The sequence below is a fragment of the Oncorhynchus kisutch genome, unplaced genomic scaffold (assembly GCF_002021735.2).
Source record: "Oncorhynchus kisutch isolate 150728-3 unplaced genomic scaffold, Okis_V2 scaffold1408, whole genome shotgun sequence".
Taxonomy (NCBI): Eukaryota; Metazoa; Chordata; class Actinopteri; order Salmoniformes; family Salmonidae; genus Oncorhynchus; species Oncorhynchus kisutch.
In genome coordinates this window covers 19,638-32,500 of record NW_022263353.1, presented here as the reverse complement: position 1 = coordinate 32,500, position 12,863 = coordinate 19,638, and the positions used below count along the sequence as shown (strand labels likewise).

The 12,863-nt window shown below is 44.1% G+C and overlaps 1 protein-coding gene across 1 annotated transcript in view; it reads left to right on the top strand.

Annotated features, from left to right (window-relative positions):
• Positions 1-12,863, top strand: part of LOC116366234 (high affinity cAMP-specific and IBMX-insensitive 3',5'-cyclic phosphodiesterase 8A-like) — a gene marked incomplete at its 5' end in the record, with an annotated part of 46,781 nt that overhangs the window by 23,985 nt on the left and 9,933 nt on the right. The window contains 5 exon segments of the mRNA XM_031818465.1: positions 4,117-4,165; positions 4,315-4,447; positions 9,231-9,429; positions 11,513-11,730; positions 12,558-12,690. Of these exon segments, the coding sequence (XP_031674325.1) occupies positions 4,117-4,165; positions 4,315-4,447; positions 9,231-9,429; positions 11,513-11,730; positions 12,558-12,690 (732 nt within the window).

Genomic DNA, 12,863 nt, shown 5'->3' with positions numbered 1-12,863 from the left:
AGATGCTATTGGTCACATTTACAGATGCTATTGGTCACATTCACAGATGCTATTGGTCACATTCACAGATGCTATTGGTCACATTCACAGATGCTATTGGTCACATTCACAGATGCTATTGGTCACATTCACAGATGCTATTGGTCACATTCACAGATGCTATTGGTCACATTCACAGATGCTATTGGTCACATTCACAGATGCTATTGGTCACATTCACAGATGCTATTGGTCACATTCACAGATGCTATTGGTCACATTCACAGATGCTATTGGTCACATTCACAGATGCAGATGTTATTGGTTAGCAGATTTTATTGGTCACATACACATGGTTAGCAGATGTTAATGCGAGTGTAGCGAAATGCTTGTGCTTCTAGTTCCGACAGTGCAGTAACATCTAACAAGTCATCTAATAGTTCCACAACAACTACCTGATACACACAAACCTAAAGGGACGGAATAAGAATATGTACCTACAGTGGGGAGACCCTGTCTTTCAAAGATCATTTGTAAAAATCCAAATAACCTCGCAGTGGCAGACCACGTGTAACAACACCTGCACAGGATCGGTACATCCGAACATCACACCTGTGGGACAGGTACAGGATGGCAACGACACCTGCACAGGATCGGTACAGGATACAGGATGGCAACGACACCTGCACAGGATCGGTACAGGATACAGGATGGCAACGACACCTGCACAGGATCGGTACAGGATACAGGATGGCAACGACACCTGCACAGGATCGATACAGGATGGCAACAACAATCGCCCGAGTTACACCAGGAATACACAATACACCCTCCGTCAGTGCTCAGACTGTCCGCAATAGGCTGAGAGAGGCTGGACTGAGGGCTTGTAGGCCTGTTGTAAGGCAGGTCCACAAAAGACATCACCGGCAACAACGTCGCCTCTGGGCACAACCCCCTCCGTCTGTGGACCAGACAGAAGGAGGCAAAAAGGGCTCTTCCCCTGAGGAGTCGTGGTTTTGCCTCACCAGGGGTGATGGTCGGATTCGCCTTTATCGTCGAAGGAATGACCGTTCCACCGAGGCCTGTACTCTGGAGCGGGATCGATTTGGAGGTGGAGGTTCTGTCATGAGCCGGTGTGTCACAGCATCATCGGACTGAACTTGCTGTCATTGCAGGCAATCTCAACGCTGTGCGTTACAGGGAAGACATCATCCTCCCTCGTGTGGTACCCTTCCTGCAGGCTCATCCTGCCATGACCCTCCAGCATGACAATGCCACCAGCCATACTGCTCGTTCTGTGTGTGATTTCCTGCAAGACAGGAATGCCAGTGTTCTGCCATGGCCAGTGAAGAGCCTGGATCTCAATCCCATTGAGCACGTCTGGGACCTGTTGGACCAGAGGGTGAGGGGTAGGGCCTTTCCCCCCCAGAAATGTCTGGGACCTGTTGGATCGGAGGGTGAGGGCAAGGGCCTTTCCCCCAGAAATGTCTGGGACCTGTTGGATCGGAGGGTGAGGGCTAGGGCCTTTCCCCCAGAAATGTCTGGGACCTGTTGGATCGGAGGGTGAGGGCTAGGGCCTTTCCCCCCAGACATGTCTGGGACCTATTGGATCGGAGGGTGAGGGCCAGGCCCGTTCCCCCCAGAAATGTCTGTGAACTTGAAGATGCCTTGGTGGAAGAGTGGGGCAACATCTCACAGCAGGAACTGGCAAATCTGGTGCAGTCCATGAGGAGGAGATGCACTGCAGTACATAATGCAGCTGGTGGCCACACCAGATACTGACTGTTACTTTTGATTTTGACCCCCCTCCCTTTGTTCAGGGGACACATTATTCAATTTCTGTTAGTCTGTGTCTCAGTTGTTGAATCTTGTTATGTTCATACAAATATTTAGACATGTTAAGTTTGCTGAAAATAAACGCAGTTGACAGTGAGAGGACGTTTCTTTTTTTGCTGAGTTTATAATATGAGCAGTGTAAGATATCTAAACATTATTAAAGTGGCCATTGTTTAGTGATCCATTTATTAAAGTGGCCATTGTTTAGTGATCCATTTATTAAAGTGGCCATTGTTTAGTGATCCATTTATTAAAGTGGCCATTGTTTAGTGATCCATTTATTAAAGTGGCCATTGTTTAGTGATCCATTTATTAAAGTGGCCATTGTTTAGTGATCCATTTATTAAAGTGGCCATTGTTTAGTGATCCATTTATTAAAGTGGCCATTGTTTAGTGATCCATTTATTAAAGTGGCCATTGTTTAGTGATCCATTTATTAAAGTGGCCATTGTTTAGTGATCCATTTATTAAAGTGGCCATTGTTTAGTGATCCATTTATTAAAGTGGCCATTGTTTAGTGATCCATTTATTAAAGTGGCCATTGTTTAGTGATCCATTTATTAAAGTGGCCATTGTTTAGTGATCCATTTATTAAAGTGGCCATTGTTTAGTGATCCATTTATTAAAGTGGCCATTGTTTAGTGATCCATTTATTAAAGTGGCCATTGTTTAGTGATCCATTTATTAAAGTGGCCATTGTTTAGTGATCCATTTATTAAAGTGGCCATTGTTTAGTGATCCATTTATTAAAGTGGCCATTGTTTAGTGATCCATTTATTAAAGTGGCCATTGTTTAGTGATCCATTTATTAAAGTGGCCATTGTTTAGTGATCCATTTATTAAAGTGGCCATTGTTTAGTGATCCATTTATTAAAGTGGCCATTGTTTAGTGATCCATTTATTAAAGTGGCCATTGTTTAGTGATCCATTTATTAAAGTGGCATTGTTTAGTGATCCATTTATTAAAGTGGCCATTGTTTAGTGATCCATTTATTAAAGTGGCCATTGTTTAGTGATCCATTTATTAAAGTGGCCATTGATATGAGTGTCTATGTAGGTAGCAGTCTCTCTGAGTTAGTGATAGCTGTTTAGCAGTCTGATGGCCTTGAGATAGAAGCTGTTTTTCTTTCTCTTGGTCCCAGCTTTGATGCACCTGTACTGACCTCGCCTTCTGGATGGTAGCGGGGTGAACAGGCAGTAGCTCGGGTGGTTGTTGTCCTTGATCTTTTTGGCCTTCCTGTGACATCGGGTGCTGTAGGTGTCTTGGAGGGCAGGTAGTTATCCCCCGGTGATGCGTTGTGCAGACTACACCATCCTCTGGAGAGCCTTGCGGTTGTGGGTGGTGCAGTTGCCGTACCAGGCGGTGATACAGCCTGACAGGATGCTCTCGATTGTGCATCTGTAAAACTTTGTAAGGGTTTTAGGTGACAAGCCACATTTCTTCAGTCTCCTGAGGTTGAAGAGGCTCTGTTGCGCCTTCACCACACTGTCAGTGTGGGTGGACCATTTCAGTTTGTCTGTGATGTGTCCCCCGAGGAACTTAAAACTTTCCACCTTCTCCACTACTGTCCCGTTGATGTAGATAGGTGGGTGCTCCCTCTGCTGTTTCCTGACGTCCACGATCATCTCCTTTGTTTTGTTGACGTTGAGTGAGAGGTTGTTTTCCTGACACCACACTCCGAGTGCCCTCACCTCCTCCCTGTAGGCCGTCTCGTCGTTGTTGGGAATCAAGCCTACCACTGTAGTGTTGTCTGTAAACTTGATGATTGAGTTGGAGGCGTGCTTGGCCACGCAGTCAGGTGAACAGGAAGTACAGGAGGGGGCTGAGCACGCACCCTTGTGGGGCCCCAGTTTTGATGGTCAGCGAAGTGGAGATGTTGTTTCCTACCTTCACCACCTGAGGGAGGCCCATCAGAAAGTCCAGGACCCAATTGCACAGGGGGAATTGAGACCCAGGGCCTCCAGCTTGATGATGAGCTTGGAGGGTACTATGGTGTTGAATGATGAGCTGTAGTCTATTAAAGTGGTACATGGTTATGGATTGAGCGTAGTAGCTTCTTGACATTCATTTGATTTGACAGTGTCTGAAACTATGGACTGATATAATTATTATTCTCTCTGTTTGTCTCTCTCTCTTTCTCTCTCTCTCTCTTTCTCTCTCTCTTTCTCTCTCTCTCTCTCTCTCTCTCTCTCTCTCTCTCTCTCTCTCTCTCTCTTTCTCCCTCTTTCTCTCTCTCTCTCTTTCTCTCTATCTTGCTCTTTCTTTCTCTCTCTCTCTCTCTCTCTCTCATTCTTTCACAGGATGGCTTGCGCAGATTATCAGGAAACGAATACATCTTTGCTGCGAAACGTACGTACAGTATTGCTCTCCTGGCATAGTGATGAAGATGATGATTACGATAATGATGTTGATCACGTAAAGCGCCGTTTTGATTTGTCTCTCTCTCTCCCCCCAACACCTCCCCCTCTCCTCACCCCCCGCACCGTCCCCCCTCTCAGAGCCCCACCTCCCAAGTCACCTAGCCATGCCCCTGTCGTTAAATGACATCCCTCCTCACGTTGCCCAGACAATGGAGAATGAAGACTCCTGGGACTTTGACATCTTCAACCTGGAGACTGCCTGTCTGAAACGGTGAGGGGAGGTTATAACACTGTAATAACACTCTAATGTTGTAATAACCATCTTCAACCTGGAGACTGCCTGTCTGAAACGGTGAGGGAGGTTATAACACTGTAATAACATTCAACCTGGAGACTGCCTGTCTCAAACGGTGAGGGGAGGTTATAACACTGTAATAACACTCTAATGTTGTAATAACCATCTTCAACCTGGAGACTGCCTGTCTGAAACGGTGAGGGAGGTTATAACACTGTAATAACATTCAACCTGGAGACTGCCTGTCTGAAACGGTGAGGGAGGTTATAACACTGTAATAAAATTCAACCTGGAGACTGCCTGTCTGAAACGGTGAGGGAGGTTATAACACTGTAATAACACTCTAATGTTGTAATAACATCTTCAACCTGGAGACTGCCTGTCTCAAACGGTGAGGGGAGGTTATAACACTGTAATAACACTCTAATGTTGTAATAACCATCTTCAACCTGGAGACTGCCTGTCTGAAACGGTGAGGGGAGGTTATAACACTGTAATAACACTGTTATAATGCTGTAGTAACACTTTTATAAATATTCACTTCAGCCAGCTTTATCAAAATAACTGAGGAAAACGGTGTCCCAGGAGGTGGAATCAAAAGCATTGAGTCCGATCATAAAGACTTTCATCTCTACTGTGGTTTGGTTTAGAGGTCCAGAAGCCACAGTAATACAGAGACAATTCTACCAATACTGTAAACCGGCTGTGAAGCTAATGGGTGCATCCTAAATGGGACCATATCCCTCTATATAGTGCACTACTTTCAACCAGAGGCATATGGGTGATTCCTCACGAAACCAGGACACAAAAAAAAAGACCATGATTTAGGAGATTTTCACTCCATTCTATCCATTTAGTTCCTATGTATCTTTGTACCTAAAAGCACATTTGAGAAATAATGAATTGAAGTTTGTAATATTTGTGAATTTTTTTTGGGCTTTACCCAGACCTCCTTTAAGACTCCATTATGTTTCATCTATAGACGCTACAAAGAAAACGATCGGTGTCACGTGAAACTTCGTAATATGTAACATGATTAGTATTTTGATTTCAATAACAATCTTTTTCTTACAATGAATTTATGAATATTGAAAAATATAAACATGAATATTTTTTTAATTTTGCCAAATGTTTCAATATATTGTTGAATATAATAATACTATACGGGCATATCAAAGTTACAAAGTGGAATCTCTGCTAGTTTTAAAGTTACGGCCCATTTTATACATAGAAATGGGCATAGTCGGCAATGTAACCAATCACAGCCCTCCTTTTACTTGTAATCATTGCACATCCTGCAAATCACCAGCAGAGGGCGACCATTTTGAATCCATTTTCACATTCACTCTGTTGGTAGTTCTTACAAATCATCTCTGAAAGTAGCAGAGATCCCACTCTAGAACATTGATATGTCTGTAGAGTATATTATGTTCTTGTTCAACAATATATTGAAACATTTGTCAAAAATTTTTATATTTTCAATATTCATGTTTATATTTTTTTGGTATTCATAAGCGGGTAAAGCTTTACATGACACCAATTTTGTTTTGTAGCAACTACAGATGAAACAAAATGCAGTTTTAAAGCAAGATTTCATGAATAAATTATTTCTCAATTATACTTTAAAAAGATTCTCTTGTAATCTCAAATGCAAGGGGCTGAAGCTCATTGGTTGGAACTCGAATTGCTAGGGGGCTGGCCCACGTGGGGGGAAATGGCACAGTGCAGCTTGTAGGGGCTGTCTTGTTAGACTTCTTTACAGCTTTGGACATTATTGATCTACTGCTGGGAAAAACGTATGTGTTCTGGCTTTACAGCCCCGGCTATAATGTGGATAAAGAGTTACTTGTCTAACAGAACACAGAGGGTGTTCTAGAATGGAAGCATCTCCAATGTAATCCAGGTAGAAGCAGGAATTCCCCAGGGTAGCAGTTTAGGCCCCTTGATTTTTTTTTCAACCTTTACTAACGACATGCCACTGACTTTGAGTAAAGCCAGTGTGTCTATGTATGTGGATGACTCAACACTGTACACGTCAGCTACTACAGCGACTGAAATGACTGAAACACATAACAAAGAGCTGCAGTTAGTTTCGGGAATGGGTAGCAAAGAATAAGTTAGTCCTAAATATTTCCAAAACTAAAAGCAGTGTATTTGGGACAAATCATTCACTAAACCCTAAACCTCAACTACATCTCGTAATGAATAATGTGGAAAATGAGCAAGTTGAGGTGACTACACTTTGTGGAGTAACCATGGATTGTAAAACTGTCATGGTCAAAACATATTGATACAACAGTAGCTAAGATGGGAGAAGTCTGTCCATAATAAAGCACTGCTCTGCCTTCTTAACAACACTGTCAACAAGGCAGGTCCTACAGGCCCTGGTTTCTACCTTCCTTAACCACACTGTCAACAAGGCAGGTCCTACAGGCCCTGGTTTTGTCTCACCTGGACTACTGTCCAGTCGTGTGGACAGGTGCCTCAAAGAGGGACTTAGGAAATTACATTTGGCTCAGAACAGGGCAGCACAGCTGGCCCTTAGAGGTACACAGAGAGCTAACATTAATAATATGCATGTCAATCTCTCATGACTCAAAGTGGAAGAGAGATTGACTTCCTCATTACTTGTTTTTGTAAGAGGTGTTGACAAGCTGAAGGTACCGAGCTGTCTGTTTAAAATACTAGCACACAGCTCGGACACCCATACATACCCCCACAAGACATGCCACCAGAGGTCTCTTCACAGTCCCCAAGTCCAGAACAGACTATGGGAGGCACACAGTACTACATAGAGCTATGACCACATGGAACTCTATTCCACAGTACTACATAGAGCCATGACCACATGGAACTCTATTCCACAGTACTACATAGAGCCATGACTACATGGAACTCTATTCCACAGTACTACATAGAGCCATGACTACATGGAACTCTATTCCACAGTACTACATAGAGCCATGACTACATGGAACTCTATTCCACAGTACTACATAGAGCCATGACTACATGGAACTCTATTCCACAGTACTACATAGAGCCATGACTACATGGAACTCTATTCCACAGTACTACATAGAGCCATGACTACATGGAACTCTATTCCACATCAGGTAACTGATGCAGCAGTAGAATCCGATTTAAAAAGCAGGTAAATATACACCTTATGGAACAGCGGGGACTGTGAAGAGACACACACACACACACACACACACACACACACACACACATGATAACATACACACTATACACACACGTACACATGGATTTGTCTCTGTAGATATGTGGTAGTGGACTATGAAGAGACACACACAAAGGCACAAAGGCACAGACACATGCAGACACACACACATGATAACATACACACTATACACACACGTACACATGTATTTGTCTCTGTAGATATGTGATAGTGGACTATGGGCACACACACAGACACAGACACAGACACAGACACACACACATGATAACATACACACTATACACACACGTACACATGTATTTGTCTCTGTAGATATGTGATAGTGGACTATGGGCACACACACAGACACAGACACAGACACAGACACACACACATGATAACATACACACTATACACACACGTACACATGTATTTGTCTCTGTAGATATGTGATAGTGGACTATGGGCACACACACAGACACAGACACAGACACACACACATGATAACATACACACTATACACACACGTACACATGTATTTGTCTCTGTAGATATGTGGTAGTGGACTATGGGCACACACACAGACACAGACACAGACACAGACACGTACACATGTATTTGTCTCTGTAGATATGTGATAGTGGACTATGGGCACACACACAGACACAGACACAGACACAGACACACACACATGATAACATACACACTATACACACACGTACACATGTATTTGTCTCTGTAGATATGTGATAGTGGACTATGGGCACACACACAGACACAGACACAGACACAGACACACACACATGATAACATACACACTATACACACACGTACACATGTATTTGTCTCTGTAGATATGTGATAGTGGACTATGGGCACACACACGTACACATGGATTTGTCTCTGTAGATATGTGATAGTGGACTATGGGCACACACACGTACACATGTATTTGTCTCTGTAGATATGTGATAGTGGACTATGGGCACACACACAGTATGTTGTGAAATTCTGTAATGAATGTATTGTGATGTTTTTAAAATGGTATAACTGCCTTAATTCTGCTGGACCCAAGGAAGAGTAATGGGGATCCATAATAAATACAAATATAGATTAAAGAAGCAGTCATTTTCATCTATGGATTTTGTGGCTCATATTGAGGTAAGACGAATTCTGCTCATAGATTATGCATGTATGAACTACACACTGACACATCCAGCCCAAAGCGGCAGGTCTTTCTTAGTTGCCAAATTACCTGAACATGTCTTTAAGATGCAAATATCAAATATATGTCAACAATCCTTCCTTCAAAGGACCATTCTACATTACGTGAAAATCCCCCAAATCATGTTTTTTTTTTTTTTTTTTTTGGGGGGGGGGGGCTTTTTGGGGGGCCCTGGTGAAAAATAGTGCCCTATAAATGACCTGTTGAGTGTCAGAGGGATTGGATTGGGAAGCTGGGTTATGGCAGAAGAGATGAGGTTACACAGTGTACCGCACTTAACTCTGTGGTATTGAACTCCTCCATTCTGTTCGTCCTAACCTTCATGCTGTCTGGTAATTGTCTCCTCCCAGGCCTCTGACCTATCTGGGCCTGAAGATCTTCTCTCGGTTCGGGGTGTGTGAGTTCCTGAGCTGTCCCGAGGCCACTCTCCGCTCCTGGCTGCAGGGGATCGAGGCTAACTACCACTCCACCAACTCCTACCACAACTCCTCGCATGCTGCCGATGTCCTGCACGCTACCTCATACTTCCTCTGCAAGGAGAGGGTCAAGGTAAGATGGCCGTCCATGATGGCCGCCACTGGGTCAGACAGTTTTGTCTCGTTTGTTTTGTCTTGTTTTGTCTTGTTTGTTTTGTCTTGTTTGTTTTGTCTTGTTTTGACTTGTTTGTTTGTCTTGTTTGTTTTGTCTTGTTTGTTTTGTCTTGTTTGTTTTGTCTTGTTTGTTTTGTCTTGTTTTGTCTTGTTTTGTCTTGTTTGTTTTGTCTTGTTTGTTTTGTCTTGTTTTGTCTTGTTTGTTTTGTCTTGTTTTGTCTTGTTTGTTTTGTCTTGTTTTGACTTGTTTGTTTTTGTCTTGTTTTGACTTGTTTGTTTTGACTTGTTTGTTTTTGTCTACTTTGTTTTGTTTGTATGTTTGTTTGCCCCTCATTTATACAGGTAACTCTGTATGACCTGTTCAGAGACAGCAGAAGTAAAACATTTGTAAAAAACATTGAAATGAAATAAGCACACAGCAATGAGTCAATCCTGGGCTGACATTCCTCAAATCACCAAGCATGGCTTAATCCAAGTTCTAATTAGAGTTGCAGGATGCCGGTAGCTTCCCCAAAATGTCCAAGTTTTCCAAACACTCCAGTTAGAAGATTCCTGGAATCAACCGTCTACCCACTGGGCAAAAACTGGTTGAATACATGGTGATTCCACCTCATTTCAACAACAAAAATGTAATGTGATGATATTGAATTAACGTTGAAAACTGTTTGGATTTACAAAAGGTCATCAATTTTTTTTTTTTTTACCCAACTTGCAACCTAAATCCATTGACATTGTGACATTTTTTGTTGATTTCCACTTTGATTTCACATTAACTGACAACTCACCCAAATGTAAACCAAAACTAGACGTTGACCTGCTGTCTGTGCCCAGTGGGAAGTCTTAATCCTAACGTCTTTGACTCCTTTACTCTCTAATATGGAACTACATGTCACTAGAGTCATCTAGACTAATCAGGTTAGGAGTGTGTGTGTCTGGACCTGTGTGTGTGTGTGTGTGTAGTGCACTGGGCCTTTACTAGTTCTGTATTAGAGGACCGATATAGACGTCTTCAACGTGGACCCCCCCATAAATTCTGCACCCCCCCCAAAAAAAGAATTTGCTAAAAGATTTGCAGCACCCATACCCCCAAACTACTTCCCGTGGCTAAGTGCCTGACGGTGTGTTACATGATTAAGAAAGCCCCTAAAACAACATGACACGGCACAAATACATGATTAAGAAAGCCCCTAAAACAACATGACACAACACAAATACATGATTAAGAAAGCCCCTAAAACAACATGACACAACACAAATACATGATTAAGAAAGCCCCTAAAACAACATGACACAACACAAATACATGATTAAGAAAGCCCCTAAAACAACATGACACAACACAAATACATGATTAAGAAAGCCCCTAAAACAACATGACACAACACAAATGCATGATTAAGAAAGCCCCTAAAATATTCAAAGTAGCCTATTCAATCAGTGATTCAGTTAGTAAGATCACGTCACTAGCAACACCAAGGTTGTGGGTTCAGTTAGTAAGATCACGTCACTAGCAACACCAAGGTGGTGGGTTCAGTTAGTAAGATCACGTCACTAGCAACACCAAGGTGGTGGGTTCAGTTAGTAAGATCACGTCACTAGCAACACCAAGGTCATGGGTTCAGTTCCTGCAGGGTTCACATACTAAAAATGACAATGGTAAGGGTAATTTGGTGGTATAAATAGTATGAACATAATCGATAGGGCAGCAGGTAGCCTAGCCGTTAGATCATTGGGCCTGTAACGGGGCGGCAGGGTAGCCTAGCCGTTAGATCATTGGGCCTGTAACGGGGCGGCAGGGTAGCCTAGCCGTTAGATCATTGGGCCTGTAACGGGGCGGCAGGGTAGCCTAGCCGTTAGATCATTGGGCCTGTAACGGGGCGGCAGGGTAGCCTAGCCGTTAGATCATTGGGCCTGTAACGGGGCGGCAGGGTAGCCTAGCCGTTAGATCATTGGGCCTGTAACCAAACGGTCGCTAGCTGGAATCGCTAACTGCTCCATTAATATTAAACAGGAAGAAAACACTCATCTTCTTCCCCGAACAGCAAAGTCTGGAGCAGATTGATGAGGTGGCGGCTCTGATAGCAGCCACGGTACATGACGTGGATCACCCGGGACGCACCAACAGCTTCCTGTGTAACGCAGGAAGTGAGCTGGCCATCTTGTACAACGACACGGCCGTGCTAGAGAGCCACCACGCTGCCCTTGCCTTCCAGATCACCACACGGGACGACAAGTGTAACATCTTCAAGAACATGGAGAGGTACGGCTGTCTGTGGGTTTTCTGGGAGGCTGTTTGGCCTGTCTGTCTGTCCGTGTGTGTGAGAGAGACAGTGAGGCAGGGCAGTCATGTGATTTGAGTCCCAGAGCAGTGTGTCTCATGCAATGCTCTCCCTCGGATGGGGGAAGGTACACAATCACTCCATTCATTCCTCTCCTCTGTCACTACAGTCAGGAGGCTAGAACTGTCCAGAGGGGCTTTCAGCACATTTATTTACCAATGATTTTTGTGTGAACGTGTCTCTCTCTGTGTTCTTCTCCCCCCTCCCCCCTTTCCTCTCTCTCCTCCACTGCTTCTTTCTTTCTCTCTCTCTCTCTCTCTCTCTCTCTCTCTCTCTCTGTTCTTCTCTCTTTCTCTCTCTCTCTCACTCTCTCTCTCTCTCTCTTTCTCTCTCTCTCTCTCTCTGTTCTTCTCTCTTTCTCTCTCTCTTTCTCCTCCCCCCTCTCCTCCCTCCCGATGTGTCTCTCTCTCTCTCTCTTTCTCCTCCCCCCTCTCCTCCCTCCCGATGTGTCTCTCTCTTTCTCCTGCCCCCTCTCCTCCCTCCCGATGTGTCTCTCTCTCTCTCTTTCTCCTCCCCCCTCTCCTCCCTCCCGATGTGTCTCTCTCTCTCTCTTTCTCCTCCCCCCTCTCCTCCCTCCCGATGTCTCTCTCTCGCTCTCTGTTCTCTCTCTCTCTCTCTCTCTCTTTCTCCTCCCCCCTCTCTCTCTCTCCTCTCCTCCCTCTCGCTGTCTCTTCTCTCTTTCTCTCTCTATCTCCCCCCCTCTCTCTCTCTCTCCTCCCCTCCCTTCTCGCTGTCTCTCTCTCTGTAGGAATGAGTACCGTACCCTGCGTCAGGCCATCATAGACATGGTGCTCGCCACAGAGATGACAAAACACTTTGAGCACGTCAACAAGTTCGTCAACAGCATCAACAAGCCGCTGGCCGCGCTGGAGGAGAACGGGGTGAGATGAAGGACAGAACAAGAAAAGAGAAAAGAGGGGATGAAAAAGAACACTAAAAGTCCAGGTTAGATAGGCTCTGTGGTTAAACATGATGGCAGTAGGAACCTGTTCATGGCTTAGATCAGAGTATTGCAGCCAATACAGTATGTGTAGCTGTGTCCAGTCATGGAACA